The sequence below is a fragment of the Anolis sagrei genome, chromosome X (assembly GCF_037176765.1).
Source record: "Anolis sagrei isolate rAnoSag1 chromosome X, rAnoSag1.mat, whole genome shotgun sequence".
Classification (NCBI taxonomy): domain Eukaryota; kingdom Metazoa; phylum Chordata; class Lepidosauria; order Squamata; family Dactyloidae; genus Anolis; species Anolis sagrei.
This window is the reverse complement of record NC_090034.1, coordinates 61,799,438-61,825,792: the sequence shown is the minus strand read 5'-3', so window position 1 is coordinate 61,825,792 and position 26,355 is coordinate 61,799,438. Positions and strand designations below refer to the sequence as shown.

At 39.0% G+C, this 26,355-nt stretch overlaps 1 protein-coding gene across 2 annotated transcripts in view; it reads right to left on the bottom strand.

Moving 5' to 3' along the window:
* ACSBG2 (acyl-CoA synthetase bubblegum family member 2) overlaps nucleotides 1-21,489 on the bottom strand; it is a 54,832-nt gene extending 33,343 nt beyond the window's left edge. Inside the window, exons 1-5 of one of the 2 annotated variants that reach the window (XM_067473609.1) lie at nucleotides 21,422-21,489; nucleotides 16,539-16,650; nucleotides 12,601-12,653; nucleotides 3,908-4,158; nucleotides 256-344 (exon numbers count right to left, since the gene is read on the bottom strand). In XM_067473609.1, coding sequence (XP_067329710.1) covers nucleotides 256-344; nucleotides 3,908-4,158; nucleotides 12,601-12,653; nucleotides 16,539-16,636 — 491 coding nt within the window. In that variant the 5' untranslated portion in view covers nucleotides 16,637-16,650; nucleotides 21,422-21,489. The remainder of the gene's footprint in view (nucleotides 1-255; nucleotides 345-3,907; nucleotides 4,159-12,600; nucleotides 12,654-16,538; nucleotides 16,651-21,421) is intronic. The other variant, XM_067473610.1, reaches the window with a different exon arrangement.
* Between the last annotated feature and the right edge of the window lie 4,866 nt (nucleotides 21,490-26,355).

Below are 26,355 nucleotides of genomic sequence, written 5' to 3'. Positions count from 1 at the left end.
GTAGTTCACCCTACAGCCAGAGAGCACACTGAACCCCACCCCTGATGCATCCAAGGCAAACTTGACCAACATCACAAACTTTAAGCACTGATGGAGTTTCAGGGGGGTAACCTGGCATGATGGGAATTGTAGTTCACTCACAACCTCATGCATTTTGTACAATTAAAAATGGACTTTTTCAAATAACCCAGGCAACGCCGGGTCCCCAAGATAGTTTTAATACAAACAAACCCATTTTCATTGGGTTTTTCTTACCCGGCAAGAATGGCTGCGATGTCAGAGATGAACCATTCGACTGAATTGAACCCCAGAATGCAGACGCCATGAAAACGTTCTAGGCCCAGCTGCCGAAAAAAGATAGAAAGATAGAAATAAGATAGAAATAAGTGAGTGGATAATAAAAAATATAGCAACAACAACATCTTTAGCAAAGAGACCCCCCTTTGAACCCTATATATATATATATATATATATATATATATATATATATATATAATTCTTTATATATATATATATACACACAAACACAATATAACATAATAATAAAATTACATATATATAATATTATATATATTTTAATACTAGATATAATGATAATATAATAATATATAATGTAATTGTAACTATAATATTATGATAGAACAAATATAATAAACATAATAATACATACAATAATATTATAGTAGATATAATAGAGATATATAAAGATAGAATAATAGTAATAACAATAATAAAATTATAATATTATGATAGACAGAATAAATATAATAAACATAATAATACATACAACAATATTATAGTAGATATAATAGGTAGAGATATATAAAGATAGAATAATAGTAATAATAATAAAAATTATAATATTATGGTAGAATAAATATAATAAACATAATAATACATACAATAATATTATAGTAGATATAATAGAGATATATAAAGATAAAATAATAGAAATAACAATAATAAAAATTATATTATGATAGACAGAATAAATATAATAAACATAATAATACATACAATATTATAGTAGATATAATAGAGATATATAAAGATAGAATAATAGTAATAACAATAATAATAAAAATTATATTATAATAGAATGATAGATATAAAAGGATAATAAATAGAATAATAATATAATGATACATATATTATAATACATATATAAATATAATAATATAATAGACAGAATGATAGATATAAAAGGATAATAGAATAATAATATAATGATACATATATTATGAAACATATATAAATATAATAATACTAAACATATAATATACAATAGATATAACGAATATAAAAATATAAAAATAATATAATAAAACATATTATAGTAGATATATATATATATATATAAAATAGTAGCGATGATATAATAAAAATAAATATAATAGATATAATAATAGAATAAATATCATAAAATATAATAATACATATAGTAACACAGTATATATATATACTAGCTGTGCCCTGCCACGCGTTGCTGTGGCCTATAGTAAAACTTATCAAAGTTGAGGTAGATATCTGGACTATTATGAAAGAGAGGTCCCTACCTATTCCTTCCCCCTTTTCCTCCCCCTTTCTCTCCTTTCTTCCTTCTCTACCTCTTTCTTTCTTTCCTTCTTTCACTACTTGGTTTCATCCTTCTCTCTTTCCTTCATTCCCTCCCCCTTTCTTCCTTTGCCTTTCTTCCCTCCCTGTTTGCTTCCTTCTTTCACTTTTTATTTCCTTTTATTTCACCACCATCATAACAATAACAATAATGCAATGCATTGCCTCTGGCACCTGACACCTCTCCCATTCCCCCTAAAAGGGTCTCATAGGAATCATAGCATCATAATAATCATAGAAATAACAACCTTTACCCGCCACGCGTTGCTGTGGCCAACCTTCCCTCTTTCTCTCCTTCTTTCCCTCCTTCCTTCCTTCCCTCCCATCTTTCCTTCTCCTTTTCCTTCTCTATCTCTTTCCTTCCCCCTTTTTCTTTCTCTTCTGGTCTCTTTTCTTCCTTCTCTCTCTTTCCTTCCCTCCCTCTTTCTCTACATCTTCCCCCTTCCTTCCCTCCCTCTTTCCTTCCTTCATTCCCTTTTTTCTTTCCTTCTCTCCTTCTTTCCTTCCCCCTTTTTCTTTCTCTTCTGGTCTCTTTTCTTCCTTCTCTCTTTCCTTCTTTCCTTCCCTCCCTCTTTCTCTACATCTTCCCCCTTCCTTCACTCCCTCTTTCCTTCCTTCATTCCCTTTTTTCTTTCCTTCTCTCCTTCTTTCCTTCCCCCTTTTTCTTTCTCTTCTGGTCTCTTTTCTTCCTTCTCTCTTTCCTTCTTTCTTTCCCTCCCTCTTTCTCTACATCTTCGCCCTTCCTTCACTCCCTCTTTCCTTCCTTTATTCCCTTTTTCCTTTCCTTCTCTCCTTCCTTCCTTCCCCCTTTTTCTTTCCCTCCCTCTGTCTCTCATTTCTTCCTTCTCCACCTCTTTCCTTCCTTCCCCCTTTTTCTTTCTCTTCTGCTGTCTCTCTTTTCTTTCCTTCCATCTTTCCTTTTCTTTTCTTTCCTTTTCTTCTTCCTTCTTTCTCTAACTTTCCTTCCTTCCCCCTTTTCTTTATCTCCCTTTCTCTTTCTTCCTTCTTTCCTTCCTTCCTGTCTTTCCTGGATTTTGACAGGGCGGGAAGGGGCGGGATGGGGTTTGGAGGTGGCGTGAAGTAAAAGGAGGTAAGATTGGGGCAGGGGAGTGATGGAGCGTGGGGTTGCGTGTGTGTGTGCGGCAGCAGGGGGGAGTGGGGTTGCGCGTGTGTGTGTGGTGATGGGGGGGTGATGGAGCGTGGGGTTGCGTGTGTATGTGCAGCGGGGGGAGTGATGGAGCGTGGGGTTGTGTGTGTGCGTGCGGCGGGGTGTGTGTGTGTGCGGGAAGCGGCACGGCAGGGCTTGGAGTGGGCATGGCTTCCGCAGAGGGAACGTTGGCCGGAAGACTGTGTGCGCGCCAGGGAACTTGCGGCTGGGCACCAATGCGCGTGCTCAGTTGTTTTGCTGTTTTGTGAGTGTGTTGTTGTGTTGTTTTTCATTTTGAGTAGATATGTTTGTACCTTATGGGTTGTGTTATGGGCATGGGAATTTTGGTTAAGTTTCGTTGGGGGCTTTGTGAGTTTTGTTGTTTTACCGTTTTGTGAGTGTGTTGTGTTGTTTTTCATTTTGAGTAGATATGTTTGTACTTTGTGGGTTGTGTTATGGGCATGGGAATTTTGGTTAAGTTTCGTTGGGTTTTTTTGAGTTTTGTTGTTTTGCCATTTTGTGAGTGTGTTGTTGTGTTGTTTATCATTTTGAGTAGATATGTTTGTACCTTGTGGGTTGTGTTATGGGCATGGCAATTTTGGTACAGTTTCGTTGGGGGGTTGTGGAGTTTTGCTGTCCGGTTGAACCAACCTAACAGATTTATATATATAGATATATATATAAGTAATAGTAATAATAAAAATATAATAATAGGTATAATAAATATAATAAAAATAATATAATACATATATTGCCGTAGATATATATAAATATAAGAATGGTAATAATAAATATAAATATAATAATACATATAATAACACAGTAGATATATATAGATATATATATAAGTAATAGTAATAATAAAAATATAATAATAGTTAAGTATAATAAATATAATAAAAATAATATAACATATATTGCAGTATATATATAAATATAAGAATGGTAATAATAAATATAAATATAATAATATTATAATAACCATAATAGATATAATAATGTAATATTATAACACATATATTATAGTAGATATATATGTATAATAGTAATGGCAATAATAATAATAATAATAATAGATATAATAAAATATATGATAAAAATAATATAATAAACATAACAATAATAATCCTATCATGTTAAGAGGACCTTGAGGAAGCTGCGTGCAGCCTGGCGGCACAGCTGGTAGTACTGCCGGAAGGAAATGCGCTCCCACTCGCCATTGCTCTTCTTGGCGGTCAAGGCCGGGAGGTCCCCGAACTTAGCGACGGAGCGGAGGAGCAGCTGATTGACAGTGAGGGGCTCCTGGGCACCCAGGCCACTCTCTTCTGAGCGCAGGCGCACTTGCCCGTCCCGCTTGGTGGTCCACAGGCCCAGCATTGACGGGGCCCCGCCCGTACCTGCAGGGCAGCACAGAAAGAAGGATGGACAAGGCTCAGCAAGGGACTCCTCTGGCTAGTGGAGAGCCTTCGAGCGGCAGGAAGAGCCAACATTTTAATAGAGATCAAGGGGGAAAACATTCCCAGGATGGAAGCCATTCATTGCAACCTCAAGGCACGGGAAGCATCTGCCACATAGCAATGGTCAGAATAAATAGTAATAATAATAATAATAATTTTTATTATTATTATTGTTATTATTATTATTAAATATTATTATTATTATTATTGTCGTGTCAGGAGCGTCCTGTTGTGAGAGAATTGGCCGTCTGCAAGGACGTTGCCCAGGGGACGCCCGGATGATTTGATGTTTTTTATCATCCTTGTGGGAGGCTTCTCTCATGTCCCCACTTGAGGAGCTGGAGCTGATAGAGGGAGCTCATCCACTTCTCCCCGGATTCGAACCTGTGGCCTGCCGGCACAGGGCTTTAACCCACTGCGCCACCGGGGGCTCCTATAATAATAATAATATAAATATACTACTACTAATAAAATACTAATAAATATATATTAATAAGTATTCTTATTAATAATAATATTTAATAGAGCCCCCGGTGGTGCAGTGGATTAAAACCCTGTGCTGGCAGGACAGAAGACCGACAAGTTGCAGGTTCGAATCCAGGGAGAGGCGGATGAGCTCCCTGTATCAGCTCCAGCTCCTCAAGTGGGGACATGAGAGAAGCCTCCCACAAGGATGATAAAAAACATCAAATCATCCAGGCGTCCCCTAGGCAACGTCCTTGCAGATGGCCAATTCTCTCACACCAGAAGCGACTTGCAGTTTCTCAAGTCGCTCCTGACATGACAAATAATAATAATAATAATAATAATATTTAATAATAAATACACTAATAATACTATAAATATACTAATAAAATAGTAATAAATATAATACATATTCTTATTCATAATAATATTTAATAATAAACATACTACTAATAAAATAGTAATAAATATAATATTATTAATAATAATATTTAATAATGAAGATACTAATCAATAATATAAATTTATTTATTTTATTTGTTGTATTTATATACTGCCTTTCTTAGCCCGAAGGCAACTTAAGGCGGTTTACAAAATTTGATGCCCCCAACAACATAAAATATAATTAAAACGTTTAGCATATAATATAAAAACCAATAAAAACATTAAATCCTCAGCGTCTCTGCAATGAATTTGCTGATCTCTGCAAGATTTTTGGTGTATAGCTCTATGTTCCCATGTGTCAGATAGGGCAGATTTAGTACAATTAGGATAGCAACAGCGAAGACAAGATCATTTGCATATGGGAAGCCGATTGGTCCTATGCAGATTAGTGTAGGCCCAGGTGTTGAGAAGAGTAGAGCTGAACGTTCTAAAGGGGCGGAGTTACGTTTTTAAAAGGGGCAGTTAGAGTTAGAGAGTTGAAGAAATGACAGTTAGTTAGGAATGGCTGCTTGTGAAGTGAGTTAGGAATGGCTGCTTGTGAAGTGAGTTAGGAATGGCTGCTTGTGAAGTTAGTTAGGAATGGCTGCTTGTGAAGTTAGTTAGGAATGGCTGCTTGTGAAGTGAGTTAGGAATGGCTGCTTGTGAAGTGAGTTAGGAATGGCTGCTTGTGAAGCAGTTAGGAATCTGTGTGTGAGGAGAAGAAGTTAAGAATCCCTGTCTGAGAGAGAGACAGTGAGGAAATTCTGTTTGAGAGAAGAGTTATTGTAAAGGAGAATAAGTTAAAGCCAGTGTGTCTTAAGTTACAATATAAATTCTGTCAAGAGTTTAAAAGGAAAAGTAACCAAGTTAACGATATTGAAAGTAAGCCTTAAGAACGTGGCAAGATACTAATGTATTCCCAAGTGTTGGAACTTAAAGTTATAAATAAACGTTGTTAACTCGTTGCAAATGAGAGCCTCAAGCCTATGATTCAAAGCCAAAAGGTTTTTATAACTCACACGATAGAGCCTGTAATTATCATCTCCTTACAGTCTCCTTACTAAAATCATTTTCCAGTCATATCGTCCACTCATTCCGAAGATCTAGATTTGCCTGTTACACTGCATTTGTAAATGCTTATTCGAAAGGCAGGTTTTAATTTTTTACGAAATGTTAGGAGAGGGCCGATCTAATATCCCTACAAAGGGCGTTCCACAGCCGAGGGGCCACCACTGAGAAGGCCCTGTCTCTTGTTCCTGCCAAACATATCTGCAAAGAACGCGGGACCGAGAGCAGGGCCTCCCCAGGCAATCTTAGAGTCCATACTACTACTAATAAAATACTAATAAATATAGTAAGTATTCTTATTAATAATAATATTTAATAATAAACATACTAATAAATATACTAATAAATATAAGTATTAATAATAATATATCTATATACATAATTGAAGTGAAAATGTGTATGTGTGTACGTGGCAGGGGTGTCCGCTTACACAGACACAGTGCTGAGGAGCCACCACAAGCCCTCCCTCCACTGACATTGCAAATTACAGTGAGCGCCTCATCCCTGGGTTCCTTTCTCTCTCCATTGCTGTGGAATTTGCATGACCCTGCCCACTGCGTGTCCCTTCACCCTGTCCTATTCTTTTCTAAGGTGCACAGCAACTGAACAAACTAGAGAGAGGTACGGGGAGAATTCACCATGATTTATACAAATTGTAGGGACTGGGATGTATAGTTCACCTGCGATCTAAGAGCACTCTGAACCCTACCAACAATGGACCTGTAACTAACTTGGCACACAGACCCAAACTGTCCACTTTGGGTTTGGGGGTGATTGACCTTGATATCCAGGAGTTATTCAGAGAACACTAAACCCATGTGATGATGGATCTAGGCCAAATTTGGCACACAAATTCAATATGGCCAATACTGGTGGACTTTGAGGGTGATTGACCTTCAACTCTGGGAGTTATAGTTCACCTGTATTCCGTGAGCCCTATGAATCCTACCAATGACAAATCTGGACCAAACTTGGCACACAGATGCAACACTGCCAACTTTGCATACTGGTGGACTTTGGGTGTGACTGACGTTGAAATCTGGGAGTTATAGCTCACCCATATTCAGAGAACAATGAACCCAGGAGATGATGGATCTGGACCACACCTGGCACACAGACCCAACACTCCCAAACTGTCATGGAGTGGATGGGCATCTTTATTGACTCAAGCTTGAACGGACACCAAGTGTGCATACAGGCAAGGTTTGTAGGTGGTTGTTCTTGGCATATGGGAGTTATAGATCACCCTTATCCAGAGAGCACTGAACCCAGCTGACGTCGGATTTGCACCAAACTTGGCACACAGACCCAACACAGACAACTATGCATACTGGCAGAATTTGGGGGTGACTTACATTGGCATCAGGGAGTTATAGTTCACCTATATTCAGAGATCACTGAACCCAGCAGACGACAGATCTGGACCAAATTAGGAACACAGACCCATGACGGCCAACTGGGAATACTGGTGGAGTTTTGGAAGGACTGACCCAAGATTCACCCACATACTTATGCATTTTCTAATGGGAGTATTCATATAAAAACAACAAGACAGCGCAACATAGGACCAAACCGACATTACCTAACATCGAAAAACAAACAAGGCCCTTTTCAAACAACCCTGGCACCACCAGGTACTCAAGCTGGTATAATAATAAACTTACTACTACTAATAAAATACGAATAAATGTTATATATATATATAATAAATCTACTAATAAAATACGAATGTAATAATGTATAATAAACATAATACTACTAATAAAATACTAAGTATAATAAAATATATAAAATAAATTTCAAGTAATAAGTAAAGGTAATAACATAACAAATATAATAATAAATATATTATGTTAATATAATAAATATATTATGATATAATATAGTTCTTATATAATTATAGAATAACCAGCTGTACCCGGCAGCTGTGACAGAGAGACTGAGAGAGAACTGGGAAGCCCTGGCCCGTGAGCGCTCTAACTGGAGGTCAGCTGTGACCAGCAATGCTGCAGAATTTGAAGAGGCACAAATGGAAGGCGAAAGGGAGAAACGTGCAAAAAGAAGGCACGTCATGCCAACCCTGACCGGGACCACCTTCAACTTGGAACCCGATGACCTCACTGCGGGAGAACATGTGGGTCAAGAATAGGACTCCACAACCACCTATGGACCCACCGCCAGGACACTACACGTGGAGGATCATCATCCTCAGGCTATGAAGGATCGCCTAAGTCAAAAGTATAGCTGTAATAACAATAATGATAATGAAATAATAATGATAATAGTAACAGCAACGACAACATGCTGGTGCCTCCCCAAACAACAACCCAAGAACCTGTCATACTACAACTCCTAGAATAATATTTATTATTTACTTTATTTACTTTATTTGTATACCGCTCTTCTCAGCCCTTAGGCGACTCAGAGCGGTTAACAGCAACAGTTTCAGTATACACAATACAAGATCATTGGGCATTTAAAAGCAATAACATAACAAGTTAATTAAACAGTAAATATCAATACAACAATACATCAATATAACAAATCCATCAGATCTCATCAATAGAATCAGAATCCAGTCTCGTTATCCATTATTCCATGTTCCGCTAATCAATCACTTGCACGGCTTAGTCAAATGCCTGTTCGAACAGCCAGGTCTTCACTTTTCTCCGGAATGCCAGTAAGGAGGGGGCCGATCTGATATCTGCAGGAAGGGCGTTCCACAGCCAAGGGGCCACCACTGAGAAGGCCCTGTCTCTCGTCCCCGCCAGGCGTGCTTGTGAAGCCGGCGGGACCGAAAGCAGGGCCTCCCCAGACGATCTTAATGTCCTAACTGGTTCATAGGAGGAGATGCGTTCGGACAGGTAGATCGGGCCAGAACTGTTTAGGGCATGGGTCCTCAAACTAAGGTCCGGGGGCCAGATGTGGCCCTCCAAGGTCATTTACCCGGCCCTCGCTCAGGATCAACCTAAATTTGAAACAACTTGAAAGCACACAACAACAATCCTATCTCTTCAGCCAAAAACAAGCCAACATTTCCCATTGAAATATTAATAAGTTTATATTTGTTAAAATTGTTCTTCATTTTAATTATTGTATTGTTTTTAAGTGTTTTTGCACTACAAATAAGATACGTGCAGTGTGCATAGGAATTCATTCATGTTTTTTTCAAATTATAATCCGGCCCTCCAACAGTTTGAGGGCCTATGATCTGGCCCTCTGTTTAAAAGGTTTGAGGACCCCTGGTTTAGGGCTTTAAAGGCTAAAGCCAGCATTTTGAATTGTGCCTGGTAGCAAATTGGCAGCCAGTGGAGCTGGCGCAACAGAGGAGTGGTATGCTCCCTGAGTGCCGCTCCTGTTAGCATCCTGGCTGCCGATCGTTGGACCATTTGAAGCTTCCGAGCAGTCTTCAGAGGCAACCCCACATAGAGAGCATTGCAGTAGTCTATACAGGATGTGACTAGAGCGTGGACTACCATGGCCAAGTCAGACTTCCCAAGGTACGGGCGCAGCTGGCGCACAAGTTTTAATTGTACAAAAGCTCCCCTGACCACCGCCGAGACCTGGGGTTCCAGGCTCAGCGATGAGTCCAGGATCACACCCAAGCTGCGAACCTGCGTCTTCATGGGGAGTGTAACCCCGTCCAACACAGGCTGTAACCCTATGCCCTGTTTGGCCTTGCGACTGACCAGGTGTACCTCTGTCTTGTCTGGATTCAATTTCAATTTGTTCGCCCTCATCCAGACCCCAACCCATCTAAAACACAGACATGTGCCTTTCATCTCAAGAACAGAGAAGCATCCCGAGCTCTGAAGATCACCTGGGAAGGAATCCCACTGGAGCATTGCAGCACACCCAAATACCTCGGAGTCGCTCTGGACCATGCTCTTACCTACAAGAAGCACTGCCTGAACATCAAACAAAAAGTGGGTGCTAGAAACAATATCATACGAAAGCTGACTGGCACAACCTGGGGATCACAACCAGATACAATGAAGACATCTGCCCTTGTGCTGTGCTACTCCGCTGCTGAGTACGCATGCCCAGTGTGGAACACATCTCACCACACTAAAACAGTGGATGTGGCTCTTAATGAGACATGCCGCATTATCACGGAGAAATACCACTGGAGAAATTACACTGTCTAGCCCAGTGGTTCTCAACCTGGGGTCCCCAGATGTTTTTGGCCTTCAACTCCCAGAAATCCTAACAGCTGCTAAACTGGCTGGGATTTCTGGGAATTGTAGGCCAAAAACCTCTGGGGACCCCAGGTTGAGAACCACTGGTCTAGCCGGTATCACACCACCTGACATCCGCCGGGAAGTGGCAGCCAATAGTGAAAGGACCAAGGCAGTGATATCTCCAGCTCATCCCCTGTTTGGGTATCAGCCAGCACGTCAATGACTTAAATCCAGACATAGTTTTCTAAGATCTACAGAGACACTCGCTGGAACGCCTCAGCAAGCGAGAGTCCAAAACTGGCAGGCTCAAACCCAGAACCTCAACCAATGGCTGATACCAAATGAGAGACTCCCCCCTGGGCACACAGAGGACTGGGCGACTTGGAAGGCGCTGAACAGACTGCGCTCTGGCACCACGAGATGCAGAGCCAACCTTCAGAAATGGGGCTACAAAGTGGAATCCTCGACATGCGAGTGCGGAGAAGAGCAAACCACAGACCACCTGCTGCAATGCACCCTGAGCCCTGCCACATGCACAATGGAGGACCTTCTTGCGGCAACACCAGAGGCACTCCAAGTGGCCAGATACTGGTCAAAGGACATTTAATCAACTACCAAACTCACAAATTTTGTATTTTGTCTGTTTGTTTGCTTTGTTCTGTTAGAAATGTAATATAATTGACTGGCTGCCCTGACACGAGAAATAAAAAATTCCAGACCGTCACAGCGGCCAAGCACCGGTTCAGGACCTGGACAGCCTCCTTAGTAGCAGGTGGAAAGGAGTGACAGAGTTGGACATCATCCGCGTACAGATGACATCGTACCCCGAAACTCTGGATGATCTCTTCCAGTGGCTTCATGTAGATGTTAAACAACATGAGAGACAACATTGAGCCCTGAGGAACTCCACAAGACAATGGTTGTGGGGTTGAACAGGTGTCTCCCAATAACACCTTCTGAGATCGACCCTCAAGGAAGGACTGGAGCCACTGCAAAGCAGTACCCCGCGAGGCGTCCCACAAGGATACCGTGGTCGACGGTATCGAAGGCCGCTGAGAAGTCCAGCAGAACTAACAGGGACACACTCCCCCTGTCTAGCTCCCAACGCAGATCATCAACTAAGGCGACCAAGACTGTTTCAGTTCCATGTCCCGGCCTAAAGCCAGACTGTGCTAGATCCAGATAGTCCGTGTCTTCCAAAAATACCTGGAGTTGTGAAGCAACCACATGTTCCAGGACTTTGCCCAAAAAGGGGAGATTGGAAACTGGCCGATAATTGTCAAATTGAGTGGGGTCCAGTGATGGTTTTTTCAACAGCGGTTTTATTATAGCTTGTTTTAAGCTCGCTGGAATCTTGCCTTCCCAAAGGGAGGCATTAACCACCACCTTCACCCACTCGGCCAATCCCCCTCTGGCCTCCTTTAAAAGCCAGGATGGGCAGGGGTCTAGGATGCATGTGGTCGCCCTCATTCCTCCAAGTATCTTGTCCACATCCTCGGGTTTCACCAATTGAAATAATAATACTATTAATATAATAAATATAATCTTGTCTTTACTAATAATATGATATAGTATATTGTATATACATATAATGGGAGCCCCCGGTGGCGCAGTGGGTTAAAGCACTGAGCTGCTGAGCTTGTTGATCAAAAGGTCGCAGATTCGATTCCGGGGAGCGGCGTGAGCTTCCGCTGTCAACCCTAGCTTCTGCCAACCTAGCAGTTCAAAAACATGCAAATGTGAGTAGATCAATAGGTACTGCTCCGGCGGGAAGGTAACAGCGCTCCATGGAGTCATGCCGGCCACATGACCTTGGAGGTGTCTACGAACAACGCCGGCTCTTCGGCTTAGAAATGGAGATGAGCACCACACCCCAGAGTCAGACATGACTGGACTTAATGTCAGGGGACTACCTTTACTTTTACCTATATACATATAATATTTATAATATTATAATGTAGTACAATATAATACTAGTAGTAATAATTCAATATTATAATTATAATTATATATTTACATTACATGCAATACTACTAATAATATTGCAATATAATGGTATAGTGCAATATAGTAATATATACTGATATTGTACTATGCTAATAATATAATATATTGTATGAAAATATATACTGTAAGCCGCTCTGAGTCCCCTTCGGGGTGAGAAGGGCGGCATATAAATGCCATAAATAAATAAATAAATAAATATAAAAATAATAATAAATAACAGAGTGCTGTTGCCTCTTACCTTTTTTGGCGCCGAACATCTTTTCGTTTTTCCCAGAGACTTGGTTTTCAACGCTGCAGTAAAAAAGGGAGACTTTATTATTATTATCATAGATTTAATATGATTTAGGAGATTAATTTAAGTCCAAAACATCAAGACTTCCTTGGCATAGTAATGATAATAATAATACATGTATTATCCTCTTCCAAGACAACTAGGTAGGAAAATATAATAATCATAATAAAAAAATAATAACAGCAATAAAATAATAATAATACCAATAACAAAACATAGTAGTACGAATAATTATTTTAATAATAGCCATTATAACAATTATTTTACTACTAATAATAAATGATGGTAGTAGTAATAATAATGCCTCTCTCAGATGGTGCTGTTCTTCTTCCTTGGGTGGAATCGGGGCCTCATTTTGGGGGGAGCAGGTGTCAGGGGAGGGGCTTTTTAGGCTTGGCCCCACTTCCCTCTCTCGGACTTCTCCGCCTCTGCCGGCCCACAGGGGGCGGGCCATTCTAGAACCCGCCCCCTTTTTGTGATGTCACCGCCTGCTGCTACGGAGATTCTGGGGGCAGCCAGGTCTTCCCCAGGACCCAAAGGTGTTGATGAATGAGAGGCTGACCTCAGGTGACCCCTTATTATTATTATTATACATTATTATTATATATTTATTAAACATTTTATTATACAATAAATAGATTTTATTATATATTTTATTACATTAGCATTTATTATAATTATATATTTATTGGGTTGTTGTAGGTTTTTTCGGGCTGTATGGCCATGGTCTAGAGGCATTCTCTCCTGACGTTTCGCCTGCACTTAGGCAAGCATTCTCAGAGGTAGTGAGGACCTCACTACCTCTGAGGATGCTTGCCAAAGTGCAGGCGAAACGTCAGGAGAGAATGCCTCTAGACCAGTGTTTCTCAACCTGGGGGTCGGGACCCCTGAGGGGGTCGTGAAGGGTTGTCGGAGGGGTCGCCAAAGACCATCAGAAAACATAGTATTTTCTGATGGTCATGGGGATTCCATGTGGGAAGTTTGAGCCAATTCTATCGTTGGTGGAGTTCAGAATGTTCTTTGATTGTAGTGAACTATAAATCCAAGCAACTACAATTCCCAAAAGTAAAGGTCTATTTTCTCCAGACTCCACCAGTGTTCACATTTGGGCATATTGAGTATTTGTGCCAAGTTTGGTCCAGATCCACCATTGCGCGAGTCCAAGGTGCTCGCTGAATATAGATGAACTACAACTCCCAAACTCGAGGTCAATGCTCACCAAACCCTTCCAGTGTTTTCCGCTGGTCATGGCAGTTCTGTGCGGCAAATTAGGTTCAAAATCATCGCTGGTGGAGTTCAGAATGCTCTTTGATTACAGGTGAACTATAAATCCCAGCAACTACATCTCCCAAATTACAAAATCAATCCTCCCCAACCCCACTAGCATTTACATGTGGGTGCATTGGGTATTTTTGCCCAGTTTGGTCCAGTGAATGAAAATACATCTTGTATATCTGATATTTATTATGATTTATAACAGTAATAAAATGACTGTTATGAAGTAGCAACAAAAACAATGTTATGGTTGGGGGTCACCACAACATGAAGGACTGTATTAAGGGGTCACGGCATTAGGAAGGTTGAGAACCACTGCTCTAGACCATACAGCCCGAAAAAACCTACAACAACCCAGCGATTCCGGCCATGAAAGCCTTCAACTATATATTTATTATTATCATATTATATATTTCATTATTAGCATATATTATTGTTGCTTGGCTTCAAACACAGATGTGTCTTTCTGTATTATTATTTATTAGGCTTCAAGCAAGACACTATGTCTTGGTCTATCATTATCATTATTTTACTACTAGCTGTTCCCTGCCACGTGTTGCTGTGGCCCACATGGGGGTTCTGTGTGGGAGGTTTGCCCCATTTCTGTCATTTGTGGGTTTCAGAATGCTCTTTAATTGTAGTGAACTATAAATCCCAGTAACTACAATTCCCAAATGTCAAGGTCTATTTCCTTCAAACTCCATCTGTGTTCATATTTGGGCATATGGAATTTTTGTGTCAAGTTTGGTCCAGATCCATCATTGTTTGAGTCCACAGTGCTCTCTGGATGTGGGTGAACTACAATTCCCAAACTCAAGGTCAATGCCCACCAAACCCTTCCAGTTTTTTCTGTTGGTCATGGGAGCCCTGTGTGCCAAGTTTGGCCCAATTCCATCATTGGTGGAGTTCAGAATGCTCTTTGATTGTAGGTGAACTATAAATCCCAGCAACGACAATTCCCAAATGTCATGGTCTATTTCCCCCAAACTCCATCTGTGTTCATATTTGGGCATATGGAATATTCGTGCCAAATTTGGTCCAGATCCATCATTGTTTGAGTCCACAGTGCTCTCTGGATGTGGGTGAACTATAATTCCCAAACTCAAGGTCAATGTCCACCAAACCCTTCCAGTTTTTTCTGTTGGTCATGGGAGCCCTGTGTGCTAAGTTTGGCCCAATTCCATCATTGGTGGAGTTCAGAATGCTCTTTGCTTGTAGGTGAACTATAAATCCCAGCAGTTACAACTCCCAAATGACGACATCAATCCCCTCCAACCCCCCCCCCCCCCCCAGTATTCAAATTTGGGTAGTTACAGCTCCCAAATGACAAAATCATTTTTTTGAGTGAAGGACATACATTGGGCTGTTAGGTGTCTTGTGTCCAAATTTGCTGTCAGTTTGTCCAGTGGTTTTTGAGTTATGTTAATCCCACAAACGAACATTACATTTTTATTTATATAGATATTATATTAGAATTATTAGAATTACATATATTATTATATTTTTATTATTATAATATTATAATTATATTATTATCATACATAATATATTTTATTATTAGTATATATTATTGCTGGGCTTCAAGCACAGATTTATCTGTGTCTTTCTGTATTATTAGGCTTCAAGTCAGACACTCCATGTCTTGGTCGATTATTGTTATTATACATTACTATATATTATATAGTGTAATGTATATTATACTATACATTACTATATATTATATTATATATATATTACTACATATATTACTCTGGGCCAAGTTTGGTTCAATTCCATCGTTGGCGGGGTTCAGAATACTCTGTGATTGTAGGTGAACTATACATCCCAGCAACTACAACTCCCAAATGTCAAGATTCTATTTTCCCCAAACTCCACCAGTGTTCACATTTGGGCATATTGACTATTTGTGTAGAGTTTGGTCCAGATCCATCATTGTTTGAGTCCACAGTGATCTCTGGATGTAGGTGAACTACAACTCCAAAACCAAAGGACACTGCCCACCAAACTGTTCCAGTATTTTCAGTTGGTCATGGCAGAACTGTGTGCCAAGTTTGGTTCAACTCCATCGTTGGCGGGGTTCAGAATACTCTTTGATTGTAGGTGAACTAAAAATCCCAGCAGTTACAACTCCCAAATGACAACATCAACCCCCCCCCCAACCCCCCAGTATTCAAATTTGGGCAGTTACAGCTCCCAAATGACAAAATCAATTTTTTTGTTAGGTGTCTTGTGTCTATACATTACAATATATTATATTATATATATATATATATTACTACATATATTACTACATTAATTACAAAATTATTATAATTACATATATTATATTATTTATTATATATTTTTATTAGTAATATATATTATTTATTATTGTATTTTCATATATTATCACCAGAAGTGACTTGCCGTTTCTCAAGTTGCTCCTGACACACTATATATATATATATATATATGTTATATTTTGTATATTATTTTCTGTATATTACTATATTCTTATTGCTAGGCTTCAAACACACACATATCTGCGTCTTGGGCTATTATTATTATTCCTCTCCATTCCCAGGCTGCAAATTCAAGCGAAGGAAGGAATGAAAGGCTATTCCACCAACCTGATCAAAGCATTTGCTGAAGCTTCTTCAGTCGAAACGCCGTTGCGTTCTGGGTTCAAATGTGTTGCAATCATGGTTTCCTCCTGCACCACTGCCATTTTGCAAGGCTTTCCTATGAAATGTATTATTCAAATATTATTATAATATATTTAATATAATCCCTCCTAAACATCCATTTAAATCAAAAGTTGCTTTAAATGCATTTTCTCCAAAGCACTTGCCTTGCCATACTTTCTATCTACGATTATGATGTTTATTTATACCTTGTTTATTCTTCTCTCTGCAAAAGAGATTATATATTTTACTATATTATTATTATATAATACTTATTATGATTACATATATTTATTGTTGTAGTTTATATTATATATTTTATTAGTATATATCATTATTTAGTGCTTCAAGCACAGACAGATCTGCACTGTCATCTATTATTATCAGTTATGTGTATTTATTAATAACTTGCTTTTCCTCTCTACAAAATGTATGATGTATTATGTTTAATAATTATTTTAATATCTTTTCTGTTTATTTATACCTTACTTTTTCCCCTCTACAAATTATAAATAAACATAATCAAAATAACTTTAAAAAATATTATTTTAAAAGATACTAGCGGTCCCCTGCCACGTGTTGCTGTGGGCCAGTCTGGTGATCTAATGAAAAACTGTTGGTTTCTAATATATGTAATGTCTTTATGTTTGTGAGTAAACAGTATTTCTTGCTGTTTCTTTGCCAGTGATGATGTGGAGATTGTCTGGTTTGCCTACTCTGGAACATGCAACATATCATAGTCCTTCTTTAAGGGTCTCTTTCAAATCTTTGATACTGCATCTGTCATCTACATATATGTCTGTCTGTGAATGGCTGGATGGCCCTTTGTCAGGAGGGCTTTGATTACGTTTTCTTGCCCTGGTGAAGGGAGTTGGACTGGATGGCCTTAAGTATTTTCTGTTGGTCATGGGGGTTCTGTGTGGGAAGTTTGCCCCAATTCTATCTTTGGTGGGGTTCAGAATGCTCTTTGATTGTAGGTGAACTATAAATCCCAGTAACTACAACTCCCAAGTGTCAAGGTCTATTTCCCCCAAACTCCATCTGTGTTCATATTTGGGCGTATTGCGTATTTCGTGCCAAATCATTGTTTGAGTCCACAGTGCTCTCTGGATGTAGGTGAACTACAACTCCCAAACTCAAGGTAAATGCCCACCAAACCCTTCCAATATTTTCTGTTGGTCATGGGAGTTCTGTGTGCCAAGTTTGGTTCAATTCTATTATGCTATTTGATTGTAGGTGAACTATAAATCCCAGCAACTACAAATCCCTATCTATCAATCTAATCTATGGCTTGATGGCTCTTTGTCAGGAGGACTTTGATTACGTTTTCTTGCCCTGATGAAGGGAGTTGGATTGGATGGCCTTAAGTATTTTCTGTTGGTCATGGGGGTCCTGTGTGGGAAGTTTGCTCCAATTCTGTCATTCGTGGGGTTCAGAATGCTCTTTGATTGTAGGTGAACTGTGAATCCCTGTGACTACAACTCCCAAATGTCAAGGTCTATTTCCCCCAAACTCCATCTGTGTTCATATTTGGGCATATTGAGTGCTTGTGCCAAGTTTGGTCCAGATCCATCATTGTTTGAGTCCACAGTGCTCTCTGAATGTAGGTGAATTACAACTCCCAAACTCAAGGTCAATGCCCACCAAACCCTTCCAGTGTGTTCTGCTGGTCATGGGAGCCCTGTGTGCTAAGTTTGGCCCAATTCCATCATTGGTGGAGTTCAGAATGCTCTTTGACTGTAGGTGAACTATAAATCCCAGCAACTACAACTCCCAAATGTCAAGGTCTATTTCCCCCAAACTCCATCTGTGTTCATATTTGGGCGTATGGAATATTCGTGCCAAGTTTGGTCCAGATCCATCATTGTTTGAGTCCACAGTGCTCTCTGGATGTGGGTGAACTATAATTCCCACACTCAAGGTCAATGTCCATCAAACCTTTCCAGTTTTTTCTGTTGGTCATGGAAGTCCTGTATGCCATGTTTGGTTGAATTCCATCACTGGTGGAGTTCAGAACGCTCTTTGTAGGTGAACTATAAATCCCAGTAAGTACAAATCCCACATGTCAAGGTCTATTTCCTCCAAAATCCATCTGTGTTCATATTTGGCCATATGGAATATTCGTGCCAAGTTTGGTCCAGATCCATCATTGTTTGAGTCCACAGTGCTCTCTGGATGTAGGTGAATTACAACTCCCAAACTCAAGGTCAATGCCCTCCAAACCCTTCCAGTATTTTCCGTTGGTCATGGGAGTTCTGTGTGTCAAGTTTGGATCAATTCCATCATTGGTGGAGTTCAGAATGCTCTTTGATTGTAGGTGAACTATAAATCCCAGCAACTACAACTCTCAAATGACAAAATCATAATGTTTGAGTGATGGGCGCTCCTTGTGTTGGGAGACGTTTTGTTGCCAAATTTGGTGTGATTTTGTTTATTGGTTCTTTTGTTTTTAAGGTACTCATTATGCACAGAGCATAGATAATAATAATAATAATAATAATGATAATAATAATAATAATAATAATAATAATAATAATAATAATAATAAGGCTAGTGAGGGATGCCTTTAATGCAAAGGGAAGGCAGCCACAGGTCAGAGTGGCCATGACCCAGGTTTGACAAACAAAGTTGGGGAAAAGGTAAACACGGAGGAGCCAAGGCTGCAAACTCCTCTGTTTCCTCTGTTGCCATGCGTTCCAATGGGGTTTGGGGCTTGTTCCAAGCTTTGGTTTGGCTCCGTTGCGCAAGGACAATGTGCAATAAATAATGCTCCTGCTTCTTCTCTGATCAGGCCAGGCTGCTCAGCCAATGGGAGGCTCCCAGGTGAGCCAATATCCCAGGTACAGAAAGAAAGACAGAAAGAAGGAAAGGGAGAAAGAGGAAAAAACAGCAAAAGAATGAGAAAGGAAGAAAGAAGAAAGCCACATATTGGCCTGTGTCAGAATCAAAACTTTCTTTCTCTCTGCCATGTCTATGTATGTATATAGATATATAGAGATATGTATATATCATAAATGCATATATGTGTGTATTATAAATATGTATGTATATATAAACCGCTCCGAGGCAAATTGGGAGTGGCGGTATACAAGTCAAATAAATAAAATAAATAAATAATAAATATATATTAATGCACATATATCTGAATAAATGTGCATATATATGTGCTTGTATTATAAATATTTGTATATATATAGTAAATAATACATATATATTATAATATATATAACATACTATAATGCTGTATGTTTTGATATGGTCAAAATTGACTAATCAATAAAGAATTGTATACTATAATGCAATATATCTAATATAATACACATATACACATAATACAAGATATATATTACACATGTATTGTAACATATTTAATATAATACAATATATATATGTGTGTGTGTATTATAAATGTATATATAATATATATAATACATATGTGTACTATAAATGTGTTTGTATATAATAATATAATACATAATTGTATATAATATATATATATATGATATATATAATATATAATTCTCTCTGCCATGTGTATGTATGTATGTAGAGATATATAGATATGTATATATCATAAATGCATATATGTGTGTATTATATATATGTATGTATATGAATGCACATATATCTCAATAAGTGTGTGTGTATGTATATATATATATGTGTGTGTGTGTGCTTGTATTATAAATATTTGTATGTATATATAGTAAATAATACATATGTATTATAATATATATATACTATATATATATATAAAATATTTTGGGGACAAAGGCTTATTTTGGGAACAAAACCAATATTATATATATATATATATATATATATATCATACTATAATACAATATATCTAATATAATATAATATAATTTTGGGGACAAAACCAATATATAATATTATATATATATATATATATCATACTATAATACAATATATCTAAAATAATACATATATACACATAATACAATATATATATTACACATGGACTATAATATATTTAATATAATACAATATATATATGTGTACGTATTATAATTGTGTATATAATATATATAATACATATGTGTACTATAAATATGTTTGTATATATAATATATATGTATGATAATGCTATATATAATATATACTATAATATGATACACTGTATGTACTATGATATATAATACTATATATATATATACACAATATAAAATAATACATAATACAATATAAATATAATACAATATATCTAATATAATATATACACATAATACAATATATATATTACACATGGACTATAATATATTTAATATAATACAATATATATATGTGTATGTATTATAAATGCGTATATAATATATATAATACATATGCGTACTATAAATATGTTTGTATATATAATATATATAATACATATGTATAATGCTATATATAATATATACTATAATATGATACACTGTATGTACTATGATATATAATATAATACTATACATATACACAATATAAAATAATATATAATACAATATAAATATAAAATACATATGTGCTATATTTAATATAATGTATATATAATACAATATAAAGCATATAATATTATAATACAAAACAATAATAAAATATATAATAAAATATAAAATTCAACAAAACAATAATGTACATAAATAAAAGGTATTACATAATAAATTAATAATAATAAGAAATATAATATATGCATATAAGGCAAGAGGAAGGCTTATTTTGGGGACAAACCCAAGCCCACACAAGCCAATGCATTCCTATTTGGCCTCTTTTCCTGCCATTTCCAGGTCAAACCCTCCCCTGACTCCCATTCATTTCCATGCAATCCGGCTTACCTGCTTCAGAGAGCGAGGAAAGCAAACCAAGAGAAAGGAAGAAGGCCGGCGGGTTTTATTTCAATGGCGGGGAGGGGCCCAAGGGGCGTGGCTTGGCGGGGCCGGCCGCTCTAATTGGCCGGCTGGGCGGCAAAGGACACGCCTCCTCGCACGCTGGGTTCATTCATCCGCCAGGGCTTACTCGCGGTCATTGACCTCTCAGGGAAGGCAGGAAGGAATGAATGGGAGTTTGATGCACCCAAGTATCCCAGGGCCAGCAAGTGTGTGTGTTGCTGTTGGCTGTTTGGGGATTATGGGAGTCCAGAGCATAGGAATATATATATATATATATATATGTGTGTGTGTGTGTGTGTGTGTGTGTGTGTGTATGTTTGGGGATTATGGGAGCCCAGAGCATATATATATTGTACTAGCTGTGCCCTGCCACGCGTTGCTGTGGCCTATAGTAAAACTTATCAAAGTTGAGGTAGATATCTGGACTATTAGGAAAGAGAGGTCCCTACCTATTCCTTCCCCCTTTTCCTCCCCCTTTCTCTCCTTTCTTCCTTCTCTACCTCTTTCTTTCTTTCCTTCTTTCACTACTTGGTTTCATCCTTCTCTCTTTCCTTCATTCCCTCCCCCTTTCTTCCTTTGCCTTTCTTCCCTCCCTGTTTGCTTCCTTCTTTCACTTTTTATTTCCTTTTATTTCACCACCATCATAACAATAACAATAATGCAATGCATTGCCTCTGGGACCTGACACCTCTCCCATTCCCCCTAAAAGGGTCTCATAGGAATAATAGCATCATCATAATAATAATAGAAATAACAACCTTTACCCGCCACGTGTTGCTGTGGCCAATCTTCCCTCTTTCCCTCCTTCTTTCCCTCCCTCCCTCCCTCCCTCCTTCCTTCCTTCCTTCCTTCCTTCCTTCCTTCCTTCCTTCCCATCTTTCCTTCTCCTCTTCTTTCTCTATCTCTTTCCTTCCTTCCCCCTTTTTCTTTCTCTTCTGCTGTCTCTCTTTCCTTCCATCTTTCCTTTTCTTTCCTTTTCTTCTTTCTCTAACTTTCCTTCCTTCTCCCTTTTTCTTTACCTCCTTTTCTCTTTCTTCCTTCTTTCCTTCCTTCCTGTCTTTCCTAGATTTTGACAGGGCGGGAAGGGGCGGGGTGGGGTTTGGAGGTGGCGTGAAGTAAAAGGAGGTAAGATTGGGGCAGGGGAGTGATGGAGCGTGGGGTTGTGTGTGTGTGTGCGGCAGCGGGGGGAGTGATGGAGCGTGGGGTTGCGTGTGTGCGGCAGCGGGGGGAGTGGGGTTGCGTGTGTGTGTGCGGCGGCGGGGGGAGTGGGGTTGCGTGTGTGTGCGGCGGTGGGGGGAGTGATGGAGCGTGGGGTTGCGTGTGTGTGTGTGGCGGCGGGGGGAGTGGGGTTGCATGTGTGTATGCGGCGGCGGGGGGAGTGATGGAGCGTGGGGTTGCGTGTGTGTGTGCGGCAGGGTGTGTGTGTGTGCGGGAAGCGGCGCGGCGGGGCTTGGAGTGGGCATGGTTTCTGCAGAGGGAACGTTGGCCGGAAGGCCATGTGCGCGCGCCAGGGAACTTGCGGCTGGGCGCCAATCCGCATGCTCAGTTGTTTTGCCGTTTTGTGAGTGTGTTGTTGTGTTGTTTTTCATTTTGAGTAGATATGTTTGTACCTTGTGGGTTGTGTTATGGGCATGGGAATTTTGGTTAAGTTTCGTTTTTCTTTTTTTTAGTTTTGTTCTTTTGCCGTTTTGTGAGTGTGTTGCTGTGTTGTTTTTCATTTTGAGTAGATATGTTTGTACCTTGTGGGTTGTGTTATGGGCACGGGGATTTTGGTTAAGTTTCGTTGGTTTTTTTTTTTAGTTTTGTTGTTTTGCCGTTTTGTGAGTGTGTTGTTGTGTTGTTTTTCATTTTGAGTAGATATGTTTGTACCTTGTGGGTTGTGTTATGGGCATGGGAATTTTGGTTAAGTTTCGTTGGGGGATTTTTGAGTTTTGTTTCCTCGTTGGATGCCCCTAACAAATTTATATATATAGATTGTCGAAGGCTTTCATGGCTGGAATCACTAGGTTCTTGTGGGTTTTTTCGGGCTATAGAGCCATGTTCTAGAGGCATTTCTCCTGACGTTTCGCCTGCATCTATGGCAAGCATCCTCAGAGGTTGAGAAGGTCTGACCTTCTCAACCTCTGAGGATGCTTGCCATAGATGCAGGCGAAACGTCAGGAGAAATGCCTCTAGAACATGGCTCTATAGCCCGAAAAAACCCACAAGAACATATATATATTCTCCTATGCTCTGGGCTCCCATAATCCCCAAACATACACACACACACACACACACACACATATATATATATATATATATTGGCTGTTGGCTCTTTGGGGATTATGGGAGCCCAGAGCATAGGAATATATATATATTCCTATGCTCTGGGCTCCCATAATCCCCAAACACACACACACACACACACACACACATATATATATATATATATATTCCTATGCTCTGGGCTCGCATAATCCCCAAACACACACACACACACACACACACATATATATATATTCCTATGCTCTGGGCTCCCATAATCCCCAAACACACGCGCAGACACACACACACACACACACACACACACACATATATATATATATATATATATATATTCCTATGCTCTGGGCTCGCATAATCCCCAAACACACACACACACACACACACACACACATATATATATATATTCCTATGCTCTGGGCTCCCATAATCCCCAAACACACACACACACATATATATATATTCCTATACTCTGGGCTCCCATAATCTCCAAACATACACACACACACACACACACACATATATACATATTGGCTGTTGGCTGTTTGGGGATTATGGGAGCCCAGAGCATAGAAATATATATATATTCCTATGCTCTGGGCTCCCATAATCCCCAAACACACACACACACACACACACACACACATATATATATATATATATATATATTCCTATGCTCTGGGCTCCCATAATCCCCAAACACTCGCACGCACACACACACACACACACACACACATATATATATTCCTATGCTCTGGGCTCCCATAATCCCCAAACACATGCACACACACACACATACATATATATTCCTATGCTCTGGGCTCCCATAATCCCCAAACACACACACACACACATATATATTCCTATGCTCTGGGCTCCCATAATCCCCAAACACACACACACACATATATATATATTCCTATGCTCTGGGCTCCCATAATCCCCAAACACACACACACACATATATATATTCCTATACTCTGGGCTCCCATAATCCCCAAACACACACACACACATATATATATTCCTATGCTCTGGGCTCCCATAATCCCCAAACACACACACACACACACACACATATATATATATATATATATTCCTATGCTCTGGGCTTGCATAATCCCCAAACACACGCACACACACACACACACACACACACACACACACACACATATATATATATATATATATATATATTCCTATGCTCTGGGCTCCCATAATCCCCAAACAGCCAAGGCTTCTCCCACTTGCAACATTGACAAAGAGGCGGCTCTAGGTAATTTTCAACGGTAAGCAAACAGTATTTTGGCGCCCCTCCCCCAACCAATCATCTATCTATCTATCTATCTATCTATCTATCTATCTATCTATCTATCTATCAATGCTCTGTGCATAATGAGTACCTTAATAACAAAAGAACCAATGAACGAAATCACACCAAATTTGGCAACAAAACATCTCACAACACAAGCAGTGACCATCACTCAAAAAATTATGATTTTGTCATTTGGGAGTTGTAGTTGCTGGGATTTATAGTTCACCTACAATCAAAGAGCATTCTGAACTCCACCAACGATGGAATTGAACCAACTTGGCACACAGAACTCACATGACCAACAAAAAACACTGGAAGGGTTTGGTGGGTATTGACCTTGAGTTTGGAAGTTGTAGTCCACCTACATCCAAAGAGCACTGTGGACTCAAGCAATGATGGATCTGAACCAAACCTGACACAAAAATTCCATATGCCTAAATATGAACACAGATGGAGTTTGGGGGAAATAGACCTTGATATTTGGGAGTTATAGTTAACGGGATTTATAGTTCACCTACAATCAAAGAGCATTCTGAACCCCACAAACAACAGAATCGGGGCAAACTTCCCACACAGCATCCCCATGACCATCAGAAAATACTTAAGGCCATCCAGTCCAACTCACTTGACCAGGGCAAGAAAATGTAATCACAGCCCTCCTGACAAAGAGCCATCCATCCATTGATATAGATAGATAGGATTCACATACACACACAGAGATATAGTATCATAGATTTGAAAGGGACCCCTAAAGAAGGACAATTATATGTTGCATATTCCAGAGTAGGCAAACCAGACAATCTCCACATCAACACTGACAAAGAAACAATACTGTTTACCCACAAGCATAAAGAAATTACATATATTAGAAACCAACAGTTTTTCATTACTTTATTTTCCAGATCAACAGACTGGGCCACAGCAACGCATGGCAAGGGACGGCTAGTATAATATAATAATATAATATAACATAATATAATTATTATATTAATAATTTTATATATAGACATTTTCTGGGCAAGGTTTGAAATATTATATATTATATACACATAATATTTTTATTTATTTATTATTAAGCAATATCATTATAAGGTTGTAGGTTTTTTCGGGCTATATGGCCATGTTCGAGAGGCATTCTCTCCTGACGTTTTGCCTGCATCTATGGCAAGCATCCTCAGAGATTGTGAGACCTCACAACCTCTGAGGATGCTTGCCATAGATGCAGGCGAAACGTCAGGAGAGAATGCCTCTAGAACATGGTCATATAGCCCCAAAAAAACCTACAACCCAGTGATTCCGGCCA